We start from the raw sequence: 24978 nt of genomic DNA on the forward strand, positions 1-24978 counted from the left end.
TATTAAGAAAGCTGACTTGGTTTCTCAGCTTCTTCATAGTATACTTTTAAAACTATATGGATAACGTTTCTCCTTAGATATCTGATTACAGGACAATACAGCCATCTGCCACTCTTCCCACTGTATTATGCAGAGATGAACTTGACACAGCATCACAGTTGCTGTCTGGTACAGCCACAGGAGAAGGCCTCCTCTTGGGGCCAGCCCAGAATTGCCAAGCTGGGCATGAGATGTAGCCAGAGGGGGAAATGGCAGTGGGAATTTCCCCCTAGGTCACAAAATACACCATAGCTGCCACGTTGACCACAGAGCTAACATCTTCAATGAAGGCAGACAGAAAGACACATTATGAATTTGTTCTGTTCTAAATGCTTTTTTGAATCTCTCTTCCATGCTACATGCAAGAAACCAGCTATGACCCACATCACACAGCAAGGCAAAGTCAAAAACAGGTTACACTTTTATACAGAAATCTCATACTGTAGCTGAATCCATTTCCTCCACAGGGCTCACTTACACCAGCTTCTGAACAGCATTTGAGACCTGACTCTCTTCTCACATCAATTAAACACCAGCACAATACCCCTGGAAATGGTTAATCTTCAAGTTACAGAGATGAAAACCAGAATAAACTGCAGAGAAGTTCTCAACTAGCAACAATTAAAACTATGAACAAGTCCACATGTATCATCACTTATTTTCAGGCCAAAATACTATAAATGAGAGGAAAACAACTCTGATAGGATTGAGGGGAGCAGTACCTAATTTATAGTGATATAAGTGAGATCTAGCTCTTGACATCATTTCATATGATGCCCTGCCACAGTATTTGTATGCTTTGGATGAAGGACTGTTATTGGAAAACACAATATGAGGCCCATCAAAGGTGCCTGAAGTACATATTAAGCTTAGTCTGCCTGCTCTGCACAGTCAAGTTAGTATGAGGATGTGGAGTGCTTTAGCTTTTCCATACAAACAGCTTGTTCTTGCCAAAAACATAGTCTCACTACATCAAAGTCTAATGCAACTTAGCACTCAGGGCAAATGGGGCACAGGCATGTGCAAGAAAAGTTGTGATCAAGCACTGCAAACCCACACTCCAGTTTTCCGCATGGTAACTTGTCCTTAGAGCAATGCTCTGAAGCAATGCAGGCTGCAGGGAAGGCGGGTATCTGAAAAGATAGTTTGGGAGGGAAAAAGAAAACGTCTGCTGGAGCACATATTAAAGTGAAACATATGCTTTGGCACTTTGCTGAAGAAAGACAATCGGATTCAAGACCTTAATGAGCATGCCAAGAGCCAAGAGCACAAAACTAATATCAAAATTTGGCCCATTTATTAAGGGAAGAGTTATACTTCCTGGTTCCCATTGGGGGGAGGAGGCATGCACTTCTTTAAACAAATAAAAGTGGATTGTATGGCAAATTCAGCTGCTTCTTACTCCAGGATAAATCTGGAGCTGCTTCAAGTCTGATTCATGCCTTAAGCCACTCCACATTTAACTCAACTGACATCCTGAGAGTTATTCTTGATCAGCATCCCTTTTCCGCCAGCAGAGCTGACAGCCATGGCTGGCCCCCAGTGCAAGCTTGGCTGATGTTCACCTACCAGAACTATTTGGTTGCAACTGCGCATTGCACTGGAATTTTTTAGCCAGCCCACTCCACAGCAACATAAACATCCAGCAAAGATGATCATTTCTTTTTGTCTCAGCTTTATACAAAAGCAGCTTGCAGAAATAAAAGTTAGATTTATTTTCCGCCCCTGAAATAATGGTCTTAAAAGGCAGCAGCCAAAGGCTTAATTGTTAGCTATTTCAGTGACTTTAAAAAGATGCAGCAAATACAAGACTTTCAGCACAGAACATCCAAGATAAAAGCTGCAACCAGAACTTTAGTCTTGTCAAGACATTTTATTTCTCCTGCCCTTCTTTTCACTGTCATCACCACTCTGCACAGTCAGTTGCGAAAGGAGAACATCTCCTTTGTAATAACCTGTCTGCCAACACAAACTGACAATATAGTTTCAATACCAAGCTTGCATGAAAATGTGAATAGCTGGTACTGAATTTGGTTGTTGCTATTAAGAAGTCTGGTCCTTCAAATGCTCTGGAGCATTAATACGTTTCGGATGATGGTCTGTTGAAATGGCTAATTCTATTTAATTTTGCGCCCTGGCTCTGGCTGCGTCCTTTTCTTCCTTAGTTATTGTCAGATGGTAGATTGTAGCTTTTGACAAGACAGCGAAGGGAAAAAGGTCAGCACGGAAACAACCGGGCAGTGCTGGCAGCGAGATGGTAGGTTGAAGCTGGTGTGCGCTGGCTGTGCTGTCGGCTCCGCTTCTGTGACTCTGACGAGAAGCTGACGGCTTGCATCCACACCTGGTGGTTGATGCGGCCACTAGGATGCCACATCCAGCAAAACCTTTCAATCACGTCTGTGTACCGTAAGCATAATCAAAGCAATGATGCTGTCAAACGGGATATGAGGCACCTCCAATTCTGCACTGATAGCCTGTTTACAGGCTGCATGTCTTGGTCACTTTAAATCAGAGGGACGAGAAAGGACCCAAGTATGTTTCTCCACATCAGGGACTACAAATTTGCAGGGTCAAAAAGCATTAAGCATCAGATAACTGTCATAACTCGACTAGATCAACTTGTAAGTGGACTCGCCAGATAGCTTCGTCACACAGAGCCAATGTCCCAATTGGACCTGTCGTAATTCAGCTACAACCGCATGGAAATAGCTTCATCAGCAATTAACTAAGCCTCTGGCAAATCAAAAATGAAGCTGAGATCACCAGTAGTTACCAACACAGAGGTAATTATGAGTGGCAAGAATGATTACAATGAGTGGGTCAGAGCCTGTTCTAACTCCCAGTCAAGACTGGTTTACACAAAGTAACACAACCTTTATACTCTCATATCAGATTACTAAAAAACAGTAATGATGCTCAACAGAACCCAAATTGATCATCACCTCTTTACTTAGATAAGTTTCATACAAAATGCACAGACAGATTCACATTTCAAGGCTGTTAAAAAGCAAGCTGCTTTGCTGGGGAATGTCAAGGTGTATGGCCCTCTTCCAAAAATCTAAAGTTAGGAGTATATGCACTCACACACACATATCTAGAGAAATATAGGCATATATATATAGACAAGCACTTGATGTATTTTACATACATACTCTCTCTACGGACAAATGTCAGAGCTGATCCTGATTTTATACACATGTTGATGTTTTGATATTTTTCATCACCATTTTGAAATGCAAATTTCAAATACTTATTTTTCTAAATGCTAATAAAATTCTTAATTTAGAGAAAAAGAGGAGCAGAACACTAAATTTCCAGAAGAGTCATGCTCTAATTTTTTAGCTCTAAATGTACAATATATACATTTATATATAGCATTCAACAACCAAATGATATTTCTTATCTATTATTAGATATTTCTTATCTATTATCTAATCTATTATTAAACCATATTAAATCATTACCTAAATTTAAAATACATTAAAATTCTTAGATGACTCCATATGCTTCAGTACTTTTCTGAATTAAAGCTTGAATAATAAACTGCACAAATCACATTACATTTAGAGTTGAACTACATTTGACTGTCCAGTGAACTGGATTCAGGATCCAGATTCACATACCATGAGAAAACTTGTTCAATCCAAGGAGACTCCCTCCAGGAGACAGTGGTGTATAGAGCTGTAGAGATGAATCCCTGACTATGTTGAAGTAAATGGGCTTACTCAGGATAATAAAGACAAGCACAAGTGTAAATATTTGCAGCCTCACGCTTTTAAAACCTCTTGCAGGAGTTCATTTCAGAAAAAGGCTGACAGAACCAGGCTCATGGCAAAAACTACTACAGGCCTGACTTTCGGTGTCAAAGGCCATCTAGCCCACACAGACAGTACGCACCGGTCACAGAGATGCAACTGTGGCTTCCTCCTATTTTAAAGTTCCCTGCTGCCATTAGCAAACCTTCGGGCACACAAGCACCAAGCCTCAGGTGCTGTTGTTTCAGTGACACTGAACGGGACAGAACAAACCGCAGTTGATCCCTTTTCTCAAAGAAAAATTTTGTTCTTGTTGCTGAAACATTGTCCATTTTAAAAAATAAATCTTCTTCTGATTTATTTATTCTAAGACTTTTGAAAAATCTTTTCAAATTTTCAAATTCAAAATCTTTTGAAACAATGCTTTCAATGACATGTTCGTAACATTGCACCAAACAGTTTTAAGAAATCACTGAAATCACTACTGGAGCATTTACAGGCATTTTCTTTTAGCTAAAAGCACTTTTTGCTAAATGAGAAAACTTGTAATAGGATGTTCCACAAAATAAATTGTCTGGTATATAATAAAAAAGCGGGAAAAAAATTAACCCTATGATATAAAAAAAGCTTTGAAATCTCAAAGTTTTAAAATTGCTTCTTTACTTTTGATCAACTCTGCAAGGAGATTTTCAAAAGCAATTTTTTTCCTTTTTTAATTGTTCACAGATAAGATTTTATGACAAATGTCTATTCCAGAATTATATCTTTACTAATAATTCAAAAGATACTAGGATATTTTATTTTAAATTTAAATATTCAGGGCAAGATCATAGTGTGATTGACATGTGGAAATAAAGAGCGAACAATTTCTCTTCTCTGTGATTTTTTAGATTTTCTCTGAATCTCCTGTTTTGATCTGAACGTTCAAGATCAGCTTTCATGCATCATTGCTATTTTATATTTATATTTTATATGTGCTCACTTTTGTATAAGGAAATGAACACAAGACAGGAACATCAGCTTTGAATAACCACGCTGTAAACTATACCTTCCAGCAAACTTATGGTGGCACTCTTACTCTGCTGCAACAGTCTTTTATATAAGCAAAAATAAAGCAAACAAATTGCTAACATAAACCAGAACAAATACAAGTTAAATATACTAAACATGAAAGGCATGAAATTATCAACAGCTCCTTTTGGGATTCTTCACATTTACCATAGCCACTAACAGTTCGTTTATCGCAAACGAGCAAAACACTAACACTTTGGAAAATGCGTCAGGTATCTTGGCCTATGCAGTTTATTATACCTGGTTCACTAAACCTGAAACGTCTCTGAATGTTTTGCAAAATTCTGTTCTAACTGCTGACAGGTCCTAGCAGATCCAAGAAACATAATCTTTCCAGAAATTTGTGAGCTGTCACCATTAGACAGTAAGATATCTTTGGCAATACAGCTTATATCATTTTTGGCTCCTGTTTTTCTTGAATATTTTTTAAAAATGGTATCTCTAACTCCCAAAATGCTCCTCAGTTAATTCTCCAAGGGACATTCAGCAGGGGAGGCTACACACGTATCTGCGCAAGCTCGTTCCTGAGCTAAGAGGAGACACGCAAGGCTTTGCCCGCTGCCTGAGGGGGCTTCCCAACACATCCACGGGCTTCAGCTCTGACACCCTCAGGTCACTACTGACACTTCATCGTTATGTATTTGCCTCCTCAGGCTATTTTACAAACTTACCTCCTGCACAAACGCTCGATGGTTCAGCCGCTAGGATCTCAATGCAAGACTTCTTGAGAATCTAGAAGATTGAGATAATGGCATTTTTGATAACCATTTTTAACTACACTTTATTAAGACAGGAAAGAGTCCTCCTCTAGGTTTCAAAATCCCCAACTTACCGAATCAATGGTTCCTCTTAGGGCATAAAAGCCTCCCGTTACTGGGAAAACATGATCGATGCTGTCAGCAATTGTTGACAGCTGCAAAGAAAGACAATGATAAATCAGGAGGAAAATAAAATTACAGTGGATAAAACTGGGCTGTTTCACACTTGCTAAAAGACATCATACTGACATGAAATGATTTATGCCTTAAGTAATTAAATAAATGCCTTCATCTGATGCTGTTACTTGTGCAGGAGCATAACAGAAAAACTAAACAAGAACCAAGCAAGCAAACCAGATTCAAAATTACCTGAGTTTCATTGAAATCTTTCACTCCAACACAGTAAACAATAGCGCCAAAGCTTCTCGCTCTGTTGGCCTAAATGTTAAAAAAAACCAAACCATTAAATACAAAGCCATATAAGCAGTGGAGCCAACAGTAAATGCTTACAGGTTTGACATAAACCAGTTTGGGTGAATGTGAAGGTGACTTACTTCCTGTTCTGCATAATAAAACTGAACGTCTTGCAATTCTCCATCCGTCAGAGCAATAATCACACTAGCAGTTCGAACTCCTATATGGATTATAAGTTAACACAGTTAGATTGCATACGGATGACACAAGAGTTAGCAATGAAACAGTAAGTCTGAGGTGATTCATGCCTTTTTGCTGACAAATAAACAGAATCACAAGGCCAGATTCTCAGCCTGACTGGCATCGTCCTCATTGAAGATGCACTAATCTACCCCAACTGAAGGTCAGAGGCATAAGAGCATGCAATACTCCAAAACCTGTGCATCTTCATTGCGCAAACAGCACCAAAGGAGGAGCGCTGCTCTACCCAAGTCCATGCACAAATTTCACTGTCCAGTGTAACACAGCACCTGTACCTGCAGGTCACCCCTCCTTTCTACTCGAGATTACACCTAGACCCTTTGCATGGAGAAATGAAAGAAAGGATCTCCGAAGGAGAGGTCTGCCCCACTCCCCTTCCCCACTCCTCTACAGAACCCATGCCCAGAAATGCCAGAGAGTACCAGCAGGGGAGAACTCTGCGAAAGAAATGTTCCTGCCATCTCACCTACTTCTCCAGTAGGTTTTCAAGGAGCAACCCTACTGAACATGGCAGGAAGGGGTGCTTCCACAGGGGGTTCAGTCCTACATTTCTTGAGCTACAAGAACGGCCAGTGATGGTCATGGTAATTCTGAGTGCGTGAAAAATGCAAGATCAGGTCTACTGGATAAAATTCACCTGTCTTGCCTAGCACTGACAAGCTGTCTTATGTCCCACCTAAGCTTAAATGAAAAGGTTGGATAGACTTTGGATAGTAAGTATAAGTAATGGAGTATATAGCACAATATTACCTAGAAAAATGCAAAACATTAACAAAATTAACACCAATTAATATGCAAACTATGGTTCAATCAACCATTCTGCTTCAATACAGCTTTTAAGCAAAGCAGCTAATATACATATACCTTACTTTCAGAGAAGTATTTATTTTTTCAAAATAATTTGTTACAATTTCAAGTGTCTTTCCCCAATACTGTCTGAAATTAAAGACTGATGAGTTCTGACAGGTTTCTTATGCCATGCAGTTCTTCCTATGTCACATCAGACACAGACATAAAGCCTTAAAAAAATGACCTGCAAGTGTGAAAGGGTTGTGGAGAGCTTTGATTCCTGTACTCCTCATGATTCCTGTATTCCTCATTTTTTCTGTTCAGGATGCTTTAAAAAAGCTGCAATATTGGAGCTCTTTTTCATTTTGCTTTCTTTCAAACACTTGTTTCTTTCCTGATATTTTATTTTATAAATTCAGAGCTCATCTACTGCTTTTTCTTTCCTAATTAGCTAATAGCAAATGAACTATTCTCTAAGTTATCTGTTATGGAGAGGTAAAATAATTTTCATTTGGACTCTTCAGAATTCTTGCTTTTTCTGGCAGAAATGCCTGAGAAGTCACACAAAAGAGTTGCTGCTGAAGACTCCACACTCACAACCTACTCTATTAAAGGCATTGACCCATTTCTGGATCTTCCGAAGAGACCGTCACCCCACAAATGAGAACAACCTGACTCCAAGTTATAAATCAGACAGAAAGCATTCAGTTTAACTAGTCAGGCCCTCTTTTTACACAGGGGGAAAAAAAAAAGAAAAAGAAAACATCCCCCCCCACACACAAATATATTTTCCTCCTGAAATTTAGGGAAAATTTACTTTATGTGGACTGATAACTTGTTCCCAAACCATTCATACTGATGCAAGATCTCCAGCTGGTCACATTCACACTGACACCAAACTGAATGAGAACTTGGGTGCATGAGACAGACAAGGCTGAGAGCCTCAGGACACAATGATGCCTGAAAATCCTGGTATTCCTGTCCTCCGGGTGCAGCACAGGCGGTTCTGGTTGCAATGCTTCGGTTTGTGTTCTGCACTGGGTCAGATCTGTGATTGCAATGGTCTCCTCTGGTCTTAATAAACCATGAATCACCCGTGCGAAAGCTGGACTGTAGTGCAAATGGAATGTAATGATTGTGCAACACCAGCTCCTTCTCCAGCTCTGCTTTCAGTGGGTTTACTGCAGGTCATATAAAAAATTCTACGACCCTGTCTTTTCAATGCAGATACATAACATCAGTGACATGCAGTGCCTACCTCCATAGGTTTCATGGTAAATCTGCTCATTTGCCTGCAATAAAATGTAGAACATTGTTAGCTCTTGAGTACAGCAGCAGCAAGCAAAGCAAAGCAAAGTTTATAAGTATAAATCAAAGAAAAGGAGGTACTGTGATCCGTACCCTTTTAAATCCTTCATGCATGAACGTGTCTCCTCCAGGCACTTCAGACTGAAGAATCTCAAGCCCTCGTCTTATGGCCTCCCTTTGGATAGAAAATAAAAAAAAAAGGAGGAAGTAATTTTAATAAAAGTTCTTTTTTGCTGCTTTGAGATATTCCTGTAATGCACCTAGATTATGAGCCCCTTCAATAAATTGCACAGAGTGCATACACACAAGCTAAAGGATTGGTAGAACCAAGATGTTTCAAAAAAACAGTTCTGAAATCAGCCAAGCACCCATGGGAGCACAGAACTGGACATAAGATACAACATCAGGGTAAATGCATTTTAAGGGTGCAGCTCTGGCCCTCCCTCCTTCTGGTATACTGTCAGCAGGGATAAGACTGAACTAAAACAAATGCCAGATATAAACTCTGACAAACTGCAGATGGAATGAGGATTTAAAAGCTGATGGCCCTGTCATGAAAATGAGACAAATAAAAACTCATGATTCAAACAATCTTCAGGACAGCTGGGATCCGGACTTTTCCACTATTAAGACAGAGGCCAGAAGGTATGAAAACAGGATGGGAATGCTACGCGTTTCCTATTCTAGACGAGGGTTGACCAACCTTCCTTCCCATTTACAAGCTCCTTGGGCATAGACTGTTCCCTGGCAATAGAGAGACTGATACCACGACTGCTGATGCATAGCTTCTTACTCCACAAATAAATCTCCTAAAGCCAAGAGGATCACTCAGGGAAATTAATATTTATTTTCCCCAAGCTGATCACTAAAAGACTTTGATCCTTAGCAAAGTTTTCAGATATTGATGGAATACAAATAAGACAACCATAGTATGAAATAAATATTCAATAGGCAAGATGTAGGAAATCCAGACGTCAGCCTCAAATGTTGTGGCTTTTTTTTTTTAATATATAACAGTGACAGCCTCTCTAAGCTCTCTTTTGCAACAGGGCATTTTGGATGGTGCAACCACAATCAGAGAGGAAACAGGCACGTATATGGAGTGATGGTAAAATTTAAAATTTGGGGCTGTGATGAGGGATGTCCTTAGGGCAAGAAACACATTTTTACCCTTTCCAAGTGTAAAATAAGCTGAAAAGGCACACATGGAAAGCCATGCAGAGAACAGAGGTTTAGGTCAGGGAACGTTTTGATACCAGCTTCAACATATTGCCACAGGGTTGTGGTCTACTTTTCACCTTGCAAAGAGCAAATCCACCTGGGAAGAGTAAAGAAGGCTGAGCTCCATCACCGAGCTGCAAAACAGGGCCTGAGCCAAAGCTCAGCGGAGCCAGTGGAAATCCAAGACTTCCACGGGGTCTCCAGCTTGGGACGAGGCCCCGGAGCACCAAGGGGCGAAGGCTGGGGGGGCTTTCAGGACTGCTCCAAACCCCCTTCTTTTATAAGGTGCACAGTACAATGGACGCCCTCTCGCACTAGTGGAAACAGCAGCAGAAATGAGGGTTTTCAGCAGAAATTAAGGGAAATACTTAGAAAACAGAAACACCACGAAGACAGGGGCTTGGGTATATGAGACAAATTAAGTCCAAAATATACTGGGAAAAAAAAAATGTAGATTTGGTTGTGAAGGTGGCAGCAAGGATTTTGCTCCGGCCTCAGACTCCTCCTTTCCCCTAAAAGTCCCATTTGGCTGGGCAGGGGCACAGCCCCTCTGACGTGGGTGCACTGCCCTGGGCACCTCAACCCACAGGCAGAGCGCTCCTAAACTGAAACCACCCTTACGAATGAGTCTGGGGCACTGAGGGTATCCATGAATATGGATCCTCAACTGGAAATGCAGCTTCTCTCTGAAATACCACCAGAAAGAACAGAGAGCCCAATGCTGCCTTTTTCCTAAAAGGCTGAAAACAATGCTAATGGGAGACCAAAAGGCCTCCTAAATCCTCCTCCAACTGCAAACTGTGGGAAGGACTTCCATCAGCGCCTGAGCTGGTGCCACACTGAAGGCTGCCCCGGAGCTCCGGAGTCCAGCTTCGGGGCCACTCGGTGTTTGGGCAGGCAGCGACAGAGGGCATTTCTGGGTGACAGCTGTGAAGTACTTGCCTGTTTTCTGTTAATTTCATGACCGTGGTGCCTCGTGAGGAAAAAACGATGAAAGACATGCGCAGCATCGGACTGAAATAGAAGAACAAGCCAGATCCATGTTACACACACTTTACTTCAGTAGAATTTCATTTCCTAAGAAGTAATGAATATATATACATATATATTTTTATATATACACATATATGTATACATACACACACACATAAACGGTTAAAATATCATCCCAAGAAAACTTTACCTTATGAACTTCTCAGCCAGGCTTTCCACAAAAGAGTAAATCTCCGTCCAATGGTTTCTGACACTTCCAGACCTGCATACAAAATAGAATTTAATATGTTCATCTTATTCCACAGTGAACTGCCCATATTATTCTTAAGTTTTAGGCTAGGATATGGATAAAGACGCAACTTCAGTAAAGGTCTATGGAGCTCAAGCATCTAACTCTCTTAAGGCTTCTAATGCAACCGTGTTGGAGCTGTAACAACAGGAATAATCATGACAACCCACAACTGCGAGCAGAAATAGGTCCAAAGAGGTTTACCATAACATTTTAACACATGTTCAGTAGATGTGCTCCCATCCGGTTTTGTTCCTTTTATAATATAAAAATGTAAATATTTTCTTCCAGTTTAATTCATTTGATTTGATTTTGCTAAATCATCTGCTAACAGATTATTTACTTTCCTAGAGCACAGCTCTGCTCTTGCAGCCACACAGAAAGTCTTGACTGATCTACTCTCCCAGCATGCGTGGGTGAATGTTTCCATGAATTACTGTTTGTTTCAAAAGAGAAAGCTTTTGAAGTAATTCAGAAGGGAAAGGCCATGCTAATAGCTAGCACACTGGACCAGCGTTCTGGAAAGTCAATCCCTGGCTCTGTTACACACTTCTTGAGAAAACCTGGGCAACTCATTTACATGCACAAACTTACATGTTTGTGCTCCCATTCCCAATCTATGAAATTGCAATACTAGCACTTCCCTTTTCTCCTCTGTTTAGATCTTACATCTTAGGGACTCTAATGCTCTATAGTAAATGTCAGGTGATTTCCACTGGGCAGGTCTATGCCCTACATTTCCAAGCCATTAAAAAGGCTACAAAGCATGAGTTGTCAATGGTTTTCAGAACCCTCCCTCGGGGTCTGGTGTTGCTGACACACGACCAAAGAACGGCTCCTTCTTCTGCTTCCTTGCGGGCAAACTCATGCACCCTGTGCCTTTGGCACAAGCAGAGATGGGCAAAAAGATAAACAAAACTGCATGTGCAGAAGGGTCACAGGGCTTAGACACAGAAAAACTAAAATACTTCTCCCACATAACCACTGTAAAGCACAAAGCATTACGTTTCTACCTGAGGTTTCCTCTAACTGCCCTTAGACATTGTTCTGTATAAATGCATGAAAAAAACAGTGAAAATATTGTCCTGTATCACAATTCTCATCTCCACTTGGGCCTTCCACGCGGCCCTGCACACGTCACTTCCGACACCCGGACGCCAGGGTACAGACTGGTGCACACAACGTGAGCACGTGAGCAACACAGAACAGCCCTGCCTGCCCCGCATCGGTGCTGGTGGGGCAGAGGGATGAGGAAAGACAGAGACACTGACAGCAAAGGGATCCCTGAAGTACTCAGGCTAGAAGGAGCCCGTTTGCGCAACGCCGGGCTCACATGCCTTTTCTTCTGGAGATCTGGTGAGTCATTCACAGAAGAAACTGGTTATCAAAGAGCAATGCGACCAAATTGGCAGGCAGTGAAAGTAACAGCACTGGGGATCGCTCACACCGAGGGTCTGGATCTGTGCAGCCTTGCATTTACATGCGAGGCAACAGACGAGACATGTTTACATATTCGTGAACATGGCCCATGAAAAGTGGCAATACTACTAGCAAACAAGCCCTTTTCTCATCATTAAGAAATAATCCACACATATATGAGGTATGTACTTCAAGGGCTGCTTTTTCAAAGGGATCCAAGGCAGTGCAAAACCTGTAGTTCCCCTGGGTTCTTCTGAAAGTCCCAGACTAAATTTCTAAATTGGCTAAACTCGAACAGATTTTCCTTGCATCTTTTCAAGGTGCATTTACAGCTCTTTTTTTTTTTTTTTCCCCCCGGATTTGTCACTTCCAGTTTCATTCTGAGCTTGCCATTCCACTTAAGTTTCATTTCTGCAGTTTCCAGTGGGGTCACTTCTCCACACAGAATAGCCACAGCTTCTTACTTGGAAAATGCTGATCTATTTTGGATGAGATATCAAATCTCTACTGCCAGCTACAGAGGCACTGATTGTACTGATGCAATCCAGAAAGGATGGTAGCAAGGAACTTCTTTATAAGAGCAACAAATCATCATTTCCAGTACCTTCTTAGAACTGTCTGAATTATTTTTTCATTCAACTCCTTTAATTTTTTTGGAATATCTAACCCCCAGACAAAGAACAGCTTGCACAACAACAGCCAAGACACTGAAAATTTAAGAAAATCATAAGCCAATAAGGGGCAAAATGAAGACTTTTAGAGTGAAAATGCATAGATAACCTTAATACTGTGCATTTCCATGTATTCTTACATGAAAGACCACCCTCTCAAAAAGAGGGAGATCAGCGTGACTGAAAATAAGAGTAGCTAGAAGTGGTTGTGATAAATCCATAGGCGCCCACCTTCGAACAGCTAGGGAGGTTTCTGTCATGTACGAGTCCTCACAGGACATCTGCTGTGCTCTCAAAGACCCAGCTCCACATCACCGAGCTACAGCTCTACTGAGCAGAGGTAATTCAGACTGAAAGTGGGCCCGATTAGCTGCTAGAAGGAATTCTGCACCCAAATATCACTCATTCCTGGTCTGTCAGCTGGAAACTGTCATCAAAGCCAGACAGAAATACTAGGAAGAAAATGCAGCTGTTTTAAAATCCCATATAGAGAGTGCCAGCGAAGTTCAGCACTGAGTTAACATGCAGTCACTTTCCTCACCCCACCCCTCAAAGCCCAGGCGTGTCATCTCCTGCTGCGGTGATGTAATGCTGCTCGCGAAAACTAGTTGGGGCGGACTGGGAAGGCCTGAGTTATATAAGGACCTGATTTCCCCTCTCCACCCCCACCCCATCATATCCCTCTTTGTAAAATGTTTTTATTTACTGTTATATATATGTTCTGGAGGCTTTCTGGGGTTTGTTTTTAGTCTCATCTGCTGCCACATAGGTCTGACCCAGCACCACCATCAACGGCGGTTTTAATGGGAGAATAAACAAAAATGTACAATAATAAAATGTTTGCTAAACTAAGTACTAAGCTGCCTGCTACTATCAGATATTGTCCCCAACACCCACAGAAAGAGAAGATACTGAGGCATTTCACTGCTTCTGGGATCTTACCTTTCATACCACACAATTACTTTTGCTAGTAGCATAAACTAACTTGCTGCACTTTGTGGCTGGAAGGGACGAGGCGGCTTTTATGGTTCTCTTTGGCAAATGGAAGGTTGTGACTTAAATCCCTCAAAATGTACTGTAAGCTTGGTACCTGACCATATTCCAGAATTGAAAGCCATACTCATTTTCAGCTCTGCAATTCCTGACCTTAGAGAAAGCACAGGGTCTTTCAGCAATGCTCTATGCCATAGATTATTCCTGAATATCGCACAATATGACTTTAAGAGCAGTTTCAGTGCTTTCATTGCTTCCATTAAAACCTTAAAATAGCTAAGAAAAAGCAACTCCTGTTAATCAGCACACCAGTGCTAATAGGAGCCTTGGATGAGGCTGGAACCTTGTCCCATCAGTAAACAACCAAACAGATTCAGCGCCTGGCCTGTTCGGCCCCCAAATGACACACTCCTGTAAGACTTCAGAGGAAGTGTCGAGCCTTCCGAACAGTGAGGAGAAATATAAATCAAGCACTGAAAAGATCAGCGCTATGCAGAAAAAACATTGGGTCTGAGACACGTTCTTCCAACCCCACCAGTTTAGGAGGGGAAGCGATGAACCAGGGAAGTCTTAAATTTCCTGCCGTGGTTCAAAACAGCAGATCCACCAAATCAGTGCTGTGGCTGTCTGCAGAAGGGACGTTGTTACAGCTGGACCTCTCTCTTACCGGCTCATGCTTTAGAGATTTCCTGCTTTTCGGTGGGCAGCTACCCGGTTCAGCCCCTCACATCAGTCACGGCAGCAGCTGTCGCACAGCCGTGCCATGGGCTTCTCCCCACACCAGTCAGACTGATCTTCCCCGTAGCTCACTGCAAAGTATCAAGCCCCACAAGCCAAAGACTTCTGTGGATAATGACCCACAGCTTAAAAGCAGTTTAAGGGCTTTTCACAGTCAAGCGGGAAGATGAGGCTTCAGTCCGCAGAGGTTACATAACTCTCGCGGCGAAGGAAAATGCAAAGCAATAAGCAGCTGCTGTGGGCAGCCAGAACGCCACAGAAAACATTTCAGGGATAGTTTCTGCTGCCGGTTCCGCCGGGGTGAAGCTGGAGCAAGTCCAGAGAAACAACAGAATTTCCCCAGGTTCATACCTACGTAATTGGGATCAGAATGAGGCCCAACTGAAGTGAAAAACCCACAGCAGCCATTTGTTGTAAGCATGTTCCCAGCCCCGCGAGCTCTGTCCCTCTTGCCCAGGAGACAAAGAGAAGAGTCAGCAAACCACAACATAGGAAAGAATGTGCTCCCTGCCTCCTCGGGACCCAGCTCCGAGGAGCAGCTGCTGCTGCTGTTCCTGCTGCTGTTTTCCTGAATTTCACAGTGCTACCACTTGACGGGAGGGGAGAGGAGGTCAGTAAGTATTCCTGGGGGTGGAAGGAAGTGATGTGATATGCAAGGCTTGATTCTGCTCCAGCTTACTTTGGAGGAACTCCTTTTAAGTCAATGGAGCTTTATGTCAGTGTAAAAACTGGTGAGCGTGTTGTTAGAGTCATGCCCACCCCAATCTTAGGGAATTCACTGCTGTTCGACAGACAGCAAGTCGTGAGGGGACATATGTGATTCAAAGCTAAATTCACTGAGGAGCCTACACAGATCAACAGGGTGCAACACATATTATGCCTGGAGCGTAGCAGTGAAGGTTAATGCCCCAGTGCTGCCCAGACAGTAAATATTTTTATTACCACATGTACATAGAGAGAAGGCAGAAGGATCCAAAGCCTTTCCTCACTGCTGAAAGCGGGAAAGTAGAAGGTGAAACCCTTAAAGATAAGGAGCTTCCTCTTCTCCCACTCCCCCCACCACACTCACATTTGCCTGTCTCTTACTGACACAGAAAGACTCACAACCGAAGGCAGCAATTCCAAGGGTGATCCTGGAGCAAGAGACAAACTTGTTATTATAGTACATTATTATTTAAGGATGGTGGAATCATTCTGAGTGTGGTGTCAGGGAAGTATAACACCCATTAAATTTTTTGGGCCCTATAAATCTCTAAACTCCCCTTGGCTAATGGTGGCCCGGCATAGAGTCCATTGCTCAGAAACAGGGAATTTGCTGTTGTTATTTGGAGAAGCTCTTTGTGGCCACAACCACATTGTAGACAGCAGCATTCTTGCACATGGCTAATAATGGCTCTGCAATAAAAGCAAACCCTGGGGCATCTAGTTTGTTGTGGTTTCAGACATGCACGCGTGTGTTCATCCATCCCTCTGCTGCCTTCTTCTGAGCCAGCAGAGCACTCAAAGTGACAAGAATCCTCCTCTGAAACCATGCTGCTTGCGAGCATGGAAGGGACCTTCTGTGGGTGATTCATGCAGGCAAGGAAGGAATAGTTTATATTGTCTGCTCCAAAGGCAACTAGAAACATGGTCTGAGATGGCCATTCTGAGACAGTCCTTGCTTCAAAGTACTTACAACATTAATGGACAAGACAAAAACTGGAATGGGGAGGCAAAGATAGAGAAGTGACTTGAATACAGATTTCTTTGTCCTAGGCCAGCACTCTGAGCACAGGACTCAAAGTATTTGAATCTAATTCTTTTAAAGATGGCTTTTCTCCTACAAAACTACTAACAAATTCTGCAGCAACACAACTGACTTTTGTAAGTCATCCCTCAAACATTGCCCAGTGCTCTACAGTAAACCATCTAGCCGTGGGTTCGATCCATCTTGTATTACAGCTCTTGCTACACACCCAACCACCAAAAGAGCACATTACAAAATGAAAAAAAGCCAGCCACTCCAGATCTCCCAGCAAAGCCTTGGAGCTGCTCTTGGCAGCACAAGGCCTGGCAGACCCAGTCTCCATGGCCTGATCCTGTTCAAACAACCAGGAGCCCTCTGCCAGAGCCACTCAGCAACACTATCCACAAGGTGCAACAGATATCCGGAGAGGGGAGACCATACTCCTGAGCTGTGAATAACTCGCAGGAGCCGCTTTATCTTCTCACCACTTGAGATGAAAAGGTTCAGCCCGACTATGCTTCACACAAACTCACGTTGTGCTGCACGCCAGCACCCAGCCTGCAAGCTCAGACACAAAAGTAACGAAATTCTCAGTCACTGAGCACGTTGTGAAGCAAAATCTGAGCTCAGTGGGAATCTTACGGTTTACTTCCTTGGCTCAAGCCCCAAATAAATCAGATTTAGTTACATGCATAAATAGACTGCAAATGACAAGCTGCCATAGCTTTTTCTTCCCCTGTTAACTGTACACATTTTATGTCAAATAAGCACTACCCATTAGCTTTGTGCCATGTTTTATAAAGCATTTTTTTTTCTTGAGGTAGGAGAGGGAGGAAGATTGGTTTTCCTGAAACTTTTTTCTGCTAAAAGGCAAATCTGGCAGAATAATATCAGACAAAACACAAACAAATAAAGCCTGGTTACAATAACATAGGTATGTCTGAAACTGAGTAAAAATTTGCTTTGAAACATTCCAAGGAGTTGTACCTGGTTATAAAAAAAATTAAATAACAGCACTGGCTGCAATATAACCACAACAAAGAAAGATGGATAGGCAAAATCCCAACAGATTATGTTTTGAAAACAGTAAAGATTATTGCTTGCAGGCATTTGGAGAATATGAAGAGGTGTCATGTAAATGATGTGGTTAGGTTATATAGGGGGAAAAAAAGGCAAAAAGAGGAAGACAGACACAGCCAATTTTAAAAATAAAAGCGTAGCATAATCAATGAAGTCTAAAGAACAAGGTTGCTACTTTTATTCAGGCAATGAAGGGGTCCTGTCAATCTCGAGAGGCAGTTTACCTGCATCAGGTCCTAAATGTTACGATGACCTGAAGCCTGGCTGCAGTATATAGATATTCTTGCTTATTGAAAAGAGATTTCATCAGTGTTTTAAGTCAGAAGTAAAATATGAGATTTTCAAAAGCAATTAAATTAGGTGACATGCTCAGGCAGCTATCTCAGTGAGCAATCTGATTTCTAACCACAGCAGCAGTGGGAGGCAGGCTCCCCGCTCCTGGCGCAGGCACTACGCCTGCGCCCGAGCAGCAGTCAGCGCAGGCACTGAGGCAAGGGAAGCTGCAGAAGTTCCCGCAGAGCCGGACTCTGCCCTAGTGCTCTCGGACCAGAACGGTGCCAGTGCGGGGGGAAAGGCAGAGGTCTGTGGTGAAAGCCTACAGCCAAAACCTCCTCCACATCTACTTGCTCTCACTTCTACTTTTAATTCATGATGTTCATGAGCACTAAATTCATTCAAATCATTGGAAGGGAAATAATGCTTTTCTTGCTTTTTGGGGGGAAATACCAAAGGTCTTTACCAAACTCTTTTCTTTGTTTGCTTTAAGTAAAGCACATTGTGTAAAACCAAGGTATCTGGAGTTACCTTGAAATGATAAAACTGGTCCAGAATAGTAGTTTTCGAAAGACCTTTTGTTCTGATGGCTTTCTGGCCTGCACAAAGTAAATGAGCGAGTTTCAACCCATTTCCCCCTTCCCTGCCAACTGGCTCTTCAAGGGGAAGTTCAGACAGAAAAAAACAGGCAGGAGATGGGACAGGGTGGCTGATCTCCCAGTAACCAGCAGAGGCTGTGCTCTTCCCCACCAGTTCCGTACTGGGGACCTTCACCTCCGGAGCGAGGCTTCGCAAGGTTAAAAGGAGGCAGCTGCAAAACAGATGCCAAGTTAGGAAGCTCAGCTCACCACATTTACTGACCTCCTCACCAAAGTTGCCATTGGCAGGGATGCTCTTGGGAGCACAGGAGGAGAAGGAACAAAACTGACGTGAAAGGCAATACCGCTGTGGGCCCAAGAGACATGAGTCCCCCGAAGAGGGAACACCCAAAAGTCCAAGGGGAAAATGAGGAGGGGAGAAAGGGTAGTTAGGCCAGCCATACCCCCCTCCCCCCAAAAAAGAAAAAAGTTATGAATCACTGCTCTAAACAAAAATCAGCCAGGGCCTTACTCAAGACATTTGCACTGCCATGTTCTGTCCTGTGGAAAAAGAAGAAAAGAAAATATTTTCCCAGGGCTGTGCAGCTCATTTTTACTCAAAATACAAATGATTTTTAGCAAACAACGCAGCAGGAAAAATGCAGAAATACTTCTGAGAATCTCATATCCCTTTTTTCCTCCTGTTTCCCATCCTGTCACACAGTCCAAAAATAATCAAAGGAATTTCTTCTTATTTGGTGAATATAACATACAGACAATTCTGCAGCTCAGTTCTGTTATGTCAAGCATTGCCAGGAGCAGATATTCATGGCAGAGTTTGAAACCCTTTTAAAATACAGGTTTATAATTGTTGCACTGATAAACAATCAGAATGATGCTACCAGGCACTGCTATAATTAGAAAACACTAGAGGTCAGTCATCTTTTTGCTGTGCAAGTACATTTAAACCTGATTACAAGCAACAGCTGGATGTTAACAACAGCACCGGGATGAAAGGGAGATATTTACATACTCAGGCATGAAGATGTCACTGCAAGACCTAAATAAAGTCAAGCAATCAAACTCCTAGGAGGACCTGTCCTCAGCAGTTTTGGATGGGACTCCAAAGAAAAAAAAGAAAAAAGCCTTCTTCACGCACCTGGACCCTGGATAACCAAACCAAGTGAAGCAACCAAACAAGTCAAAAATGCTCAGCTAGCCATTATGCTGAACTAAAGGACTATACTTGTTTAAAGGTGAACATGAGACCTTTGGTATCATGTCTGACCTGACCATGCCATCGGAGAGACGGCTACCATCAACTCAGCTGCAAACAGAAGAATATGCTGCTGCTTCAAGGTAATACTTTGACATCTTCTTTCACATCTCTACAGGGGCTCAAGCCTGTGTAACTTGTAAATTGTGACACCCAGACAGCATAAGATTGCAGACTCCAGGCAGCCGCCTCTGCAGCCAGCAAACGTCCACCTCACATAGCTTCAAGAGATTCGCTGATTTAAGCAGTCCCAGCATGGCTCTAACATGGTCAGACAATCCTGAGGAGGATGGTGACAGGTCACCCTCCCACCCACACTGCTTTCCCCTTACACCATGCCACCTTCTTGGACATCCAAGGCTTAGTTCCCCTGCTCTGATATTGCCTATCCTATGGAGTTAATATAAAGAGCTGCAGTCAACTTCAGGAAGAGAAAAAACTGTAAGAAGACCGTGAGTTTCTTCTTCTAATTGGCACCATATATATTATACCAATAACTTCACCAGCAGATGATCTTTTCCCTCTGTTGGCTGATGCCTGCAGGATTAGATCCCCACAGACTTTGCCTGGCAGAATTAAAAGGAAAGTCATGCCCCAATAAGTCATTGCAGTAACACACAGTGCTTACATGCATAAAGAGAAAGGTTTGTTGCCTTCTTCCAATTTGCCTCCTACTGATGTGAGATTACATCTTTCTATGGGGAAGCAAGCAGAGTGGATTTAAAGTCATTTTGGTTTACCCAGGCTGACTTCACAGACAGGGCCTGTCATTCAGCTAAAGAGAGCACTACAGCATCATAGGACTAAAGCCTGGAGTTTTCATAGAAGCAATACTTCAATCCCATTGTTATACATCTAATTAAGACTGAATGCATCTAACTCCACACTGGCAAGGCACCAGTGAAGGGCAGCAATCCCCAGGACATGTGGGGACATTCTGTGGTGCATAGCGCTGCTTTTTTCTAGGGATTCTCCACTAGAAATTAGAGCCAGAACTCTTCCCAGCTATGCATCAGCGTGAATCTGATTCTAAAATATGTATCTATGCATTTTCAAATTTGATCAGCTGCTTCTAACTGGCTTCTTGCCTTCTGCCTACCAGGAATACCCTGACCCTTCTGAACTCAAATGGATTATCCAATTTCTTCCAATGAACTGTCCCAAGATCCAGAGTCAATCCACTAAATCAGTCCTCCCTGCCACCAAAAAGCCTCCCTGTGCTGTGCCAGATGTTACACAGAATACAGCCTCAGCCAGCGAGCACACCCCGAGTGTCATCTGCATACTCTTACAGCAGGAGAACAGCATGGGACCTGTGGATCATAAGATCTGGCACTCTAGTATGACCCACACGGATTGTAAGGCAATCTCATTGAAGCCAAAAGCGGCTTTGCCACTGAATTGCCCTGACTTCAGTAGGAACAGAGCAGAGTCTAAAAGCACCTAAAGGACCAAACAAATTCTACTGCAGTTTTCTTACCAGAGTTCCTCTTTAAACCTCTTGAAGGTTATAAAGACTCAGTTTGTGACTGCAGTCAAAGAATTTTCCCACTGGAATCTAAGTGTAGACTTTTACTCCAACCACAATCAGGTTCAGTCTGCAGTGAGATCAACATACAGAGTAGACAGTACCCAAACCAAGGTACTAGACCTGTAGCCAGCTAAAAGAAAGTGTATGATTTCATATCCACAATACTGAAGAGGAACTTGTTACACAAACAACTTCCTATTCCTTGATATGTCAGTAACTCTGAGCAAATCATTCTCTTCTCTGCCTCAATTTACCCAAATATGACACAAGTAATGACAGTAATTGCCTCATTAAAGTGCTTTGTGATCTACAGATGAGAAGTACCATAAGAGTGCAGTGTTCTGATTTCTGGAGGTACACAATGATATTTTAAATAAGGAAATCACACTGTAAAAAATAGATACCATGTCACAGAAACAACCTTTATCACCATCACCATTATTCATTGTTACTGCGAATTCAATACAGGGAGTGGGCGTAATAACAGTACTGGTCAGGGCCAGGTATGAATGTGAGCACCTAACACTAGTCCTTCGCAGAGCTCCTTCTAGGCATGAAGGGGCCTTTAGAAAGAAGTTCTTAGTGGAGAGAAAAAAAAAAACAAACCAAAACCACCACACAGAGTGCATTAGTGCATCTTCAGAAATGCAAATGCCTTAGGTCTTCTTCAGATCCTTCTGCTCTCAAAACGAAATGACTACTAACGGCACTTCTTTCTTCTTGAATAAGGGAATACAGTGACCCCTGAGTGAGGGTGTCCGTTTGCCTCATGCAGGCTGTGGAAAAGGCCTGATGGAGTGAACAGTCCTCCCAGCTGGGAAATAGAACAATGCAGACTTATACCTGGCTTTTGGGCAAGAGTAACAAAGGAAAGGCTTCAATCTTTCATAATCTCATCTAATGCATTGCCCAGGATATATTGGATAACACAACTATCGCACTGACCACATGTGGGAGGCTAACAATTTACTCCTCAGGTTTAACCCTTGCTTGCCAGCCCAGATTCAAGCACCAGGAGAAACAGAATTTTTGCCTTCTGAGAAATACTTGTGGGTGTACCAGTTTACCACTGACTCTGCTAACACTTGCTATAACATGTCTACAAATGTGAGCTTAACCATGCCCTCGGGCCATATCTAAATTAGGATAACATGGTATTAAAAAAAAAAAAAGTGTTTGCCAACATATTTTAACAGACAAACCTCAAACACAGGTTTAGGCAATTCTGAAGAAGTTAATCAGAAACAACAGGTTTTATAAAACCTTACAGTGAGCCTGTAAAATACCAATCATTGCGTACAAACAGTCTAGTCTTAGCCTTAGTTAGATGTGCACAAATTGAACCCTGGCATAGCTAAGTTCATCTTAAAGCTTTGCCAGAGTTTTTACACTAAGTTCCAGAAATGCTGGGGGCACCGATCAGCATCGCCTCACGCCCAAGCTCCCGCTGTGTACTCCAAGCACACACCGTGCGCCGCAACCCGAGGGTGACCCGATTTGCCGGGGTAGCACGCCGGACTAACGCGGGGCCAAGCCCGGGGCTCCCCTAAATGCTCCGCTTGGGAAACGCGCGCGTTTGGGGGCACAAATGCGGCGGCTGCCCCGCGCGCCGGGTCTGGCAGCAGGGGGAGGGCGCGGGAGGCGACGTCCCTGCTGCTGCTGCTGCTGCAAGAAGGCAGTGAAGGGTGAATAAACGTTTTCAAATGTGACTGTCACTTACTTATCCAGGACGAAGTAGAGATCAAAGGCACCGTGGCAGGAGCGCTGCTCTTCTTGCTCTTCCTCCTCCTCCGCCCGGGCGCAGGAGGTTAAGCTCACGGCTGCCAGCAAGAAGCAGCACAAAAATGCTGCTTTCTCCACGCTGCTCCTGCAACTCGCCATTTTTTTTCTTCCTTAAATCCTCCTCCTCCCCCCGTCTCTCCCTCTCCCGGCAGACTTTACAGCCTCTTCGGAAGCGCCAAGGAGGGAAAAAAAAAAAGCCAAAAACAAAAAAACCCACCTAACTAACTTTAGGCTCTCGGTTCAGCCCTGCGGGCTCCGGACGGGCCCGGGCGGCTGGCTCAGGGCGGGGGCAAGGCTCGGGGAGGGCCCCCGGCGCCCCGTCCCCATGCCCCGCCGCCTCCGCGGCCGCGGCAGCCCCCAGCGGCTCGGGCCGGGTGGGCGCGGAGAGGAGAGGAGCGGAGCGGAGCGGAGCGCCCTCCGCAGCGGCCAGCGCGGGCAGGGGCAGAGGGAGGAGAGCCGCGGGGGGAGGCAGGATCTTATGGGGGAAAGCTGAACCGGGACTTTCCTGTTCCGGGAGACCGGAGGGGGGAAAGGCGAGACGCTGCAGCGAGCGGGGCCCTCCTGCCGCCGGTGCGCGGCTGCGGCGTGGACGCGGCTGCGGGGGCAGCGCCGGGACCGCGCCGCCCCCCCGGGTGCGACCCCCAGCCGCTACCGGGCACCTCGTGCGATACGTCGCGGGCAGGAGCAGGGTGGCAGGAATGTGCTCCCCAAGCCCCAGCAGTGGCGAGCGGCCTTGCAAAAGCCTGTGACAAAGCCGGGGCGGGGGGAGATCGGAGGGAGCCTGGTGCAGACCTGAGTTGCGGGGGTCGAGGGCAGTTATCACGGAAGTTGCCTGAGGGGCGGGGGGGGGGGGGTTAAGCACATGTTTTCACGTCTCTCTCATGCCACGTTAAATAGTTTTGTTTTCGCGGTAAAACCTTGGTTTACTCACGCTGGAGTGTGGTGTCTGCACACACCCTGCGGGCAGCGAGTAACAGTGAAACAGCATCTTTTAGTGGAGGCTTTGCAGGACCCCCCTGCCTGATACACACAGGTTACAAAGCACTGCCCTGAAGAGCGGACCCAGCCCCCGCAAATCATCTGGAGGCTGTCTCCAAAGTTTGAATAATTACTAGCTCCCAGCCCTTCTCCCTCCCCCACACCCGTTACGTCTCCTAATTAATGAAAAGAGCCACGGGGAGGGATGCGAGCGGAGTCACTCTGCATGACAGAGTTGGGACTAGACATTGCTCTCCGTTTCTTGGGGGGAGGCTCATGAACATGACTCAAGGTCGAGGGAATGAATCCGGAGCCGTCTCCCGTGGGGCTTGCTGGCGCGTTGCCCCAGCGGCGGCCCCCAAAAGCCTCCCCGTTAGCCGGGAGCCGAGGGTGGGGAGGGGGCACCGGCTTGGTCTGAAAGCCAGGGCCCCTTCAGGTGCCAACAGCAAAAAGGGCACCTTTCCCCGGAACAGCCAGTGAAGGGGGTGTGGGGGTGTGTGTCCCGGGTGGGTGTTTCCCCGCAGCACAAGGCAGCTCTGTCCCGGCCTGGCCGGCTCCGCGGTCGGCGTGCAGCCCCGTCCGAAGGCGGCGGGCTGCCCCCCGGCTCCCCGCGGACCCTTTCCATCTGCCCACGCCCGCCGCGGACACGCGTGGACGCGGCCCGCCTGTGCCCGCCGCTCAGAGCCCTTCCCCGGCGGCCCCGGCGGGCGGCCCCGGCGCCCCCCAGCACCCCCTCGCGTGCCCTGCACGGTGAAGGGTGCCGCCTGCGAGTCGGAAATAAAGTTTGCACCGCAGGGAAAGCGCCTCCGGCTCGGCTTCTCGTTTCTGTCCCGGACCCGGCCCAGACACATCAAGGCGCCGCGGCAGTAGGGGTTTTATCAAGAAAAGATTAGAGGGTCCACTGGTTTTCAGCCGCTTGCCCGGTTTAAACCATGCACGGCTAAAAGTTGAATGCGCTGCTTGAGCTAGCAACCACTTTAAAGGTTTTTGTGCGCTGGCCAGTTCAGCCCCAGCGATTACTTAGATCATGGAGAA

At 44.5% G+C, this 24978-nt stretch overlaps 1 protein-coding gene across 1 annotated transcript in view; it reads right to left on the reverse strand.

The window, feature by feature from the left end:
- The window catches only part of ANTXRL (ANTXR like), a 62258-nt gene extending 39130 nt beyond the window's left edge, over positions 1 to 23128 (reverse strand). Inside the window, exons 1-9 of the mRNA XM_013958790.2 lie at positions 22904 to 23128; positions 10800 to 10871; positions 10559 to 10630; positions 8489 to 8570; positions 8346 to 8379; positions 6178 to 6257; positions 5993 to 6061; positions 5698 to 5778; positions 5537 to 5597 (exon numbers count right to left, since the gene is read on the reverse strand). Of these exons, the coding sequence (XP_013814244.2) occupies positions 5537 to 5597; positions 5698 to 5778; positions 5993 to 6061; positions 6178 to 6257; positions 8346 to 8379; positions 8489 to 8570; positions 10559 to 10630; positions 10800 to 10871; positions 22904 to 23064 (712 nt within the window). The 5' untranslated portion in view covers positions 23065 to 23128. The remainder of the gene's footprint in view (positions 1 to 5536; positions 5598 to 5697; positions 5779 to 5992; positions 6062 to 6177; positions 6258 to 8345; positions 8380 to 8488; positions 8571 to 10558; positions 10631 to 10799; positions 10872 to 22903) is intronic.
- Between the last annotated feature and the right edge of the window lie 1850 nt (positions 23129 to 24978).

The sequence above is a fragment of the Apteryx mantelli genome, chromosome 7 (assembly GCF_036417845.1).
Source record: "Apteryx mantelli isolate bAptMan1 chromosome 7, bAptMan1.hap1, whole genome shotgun sequence".
NCBI lineage: Eukaryota > Metazoa > Chordata > Aves > Apterygiformes > Apterygidae > Apteryx > Apteryx mantelli.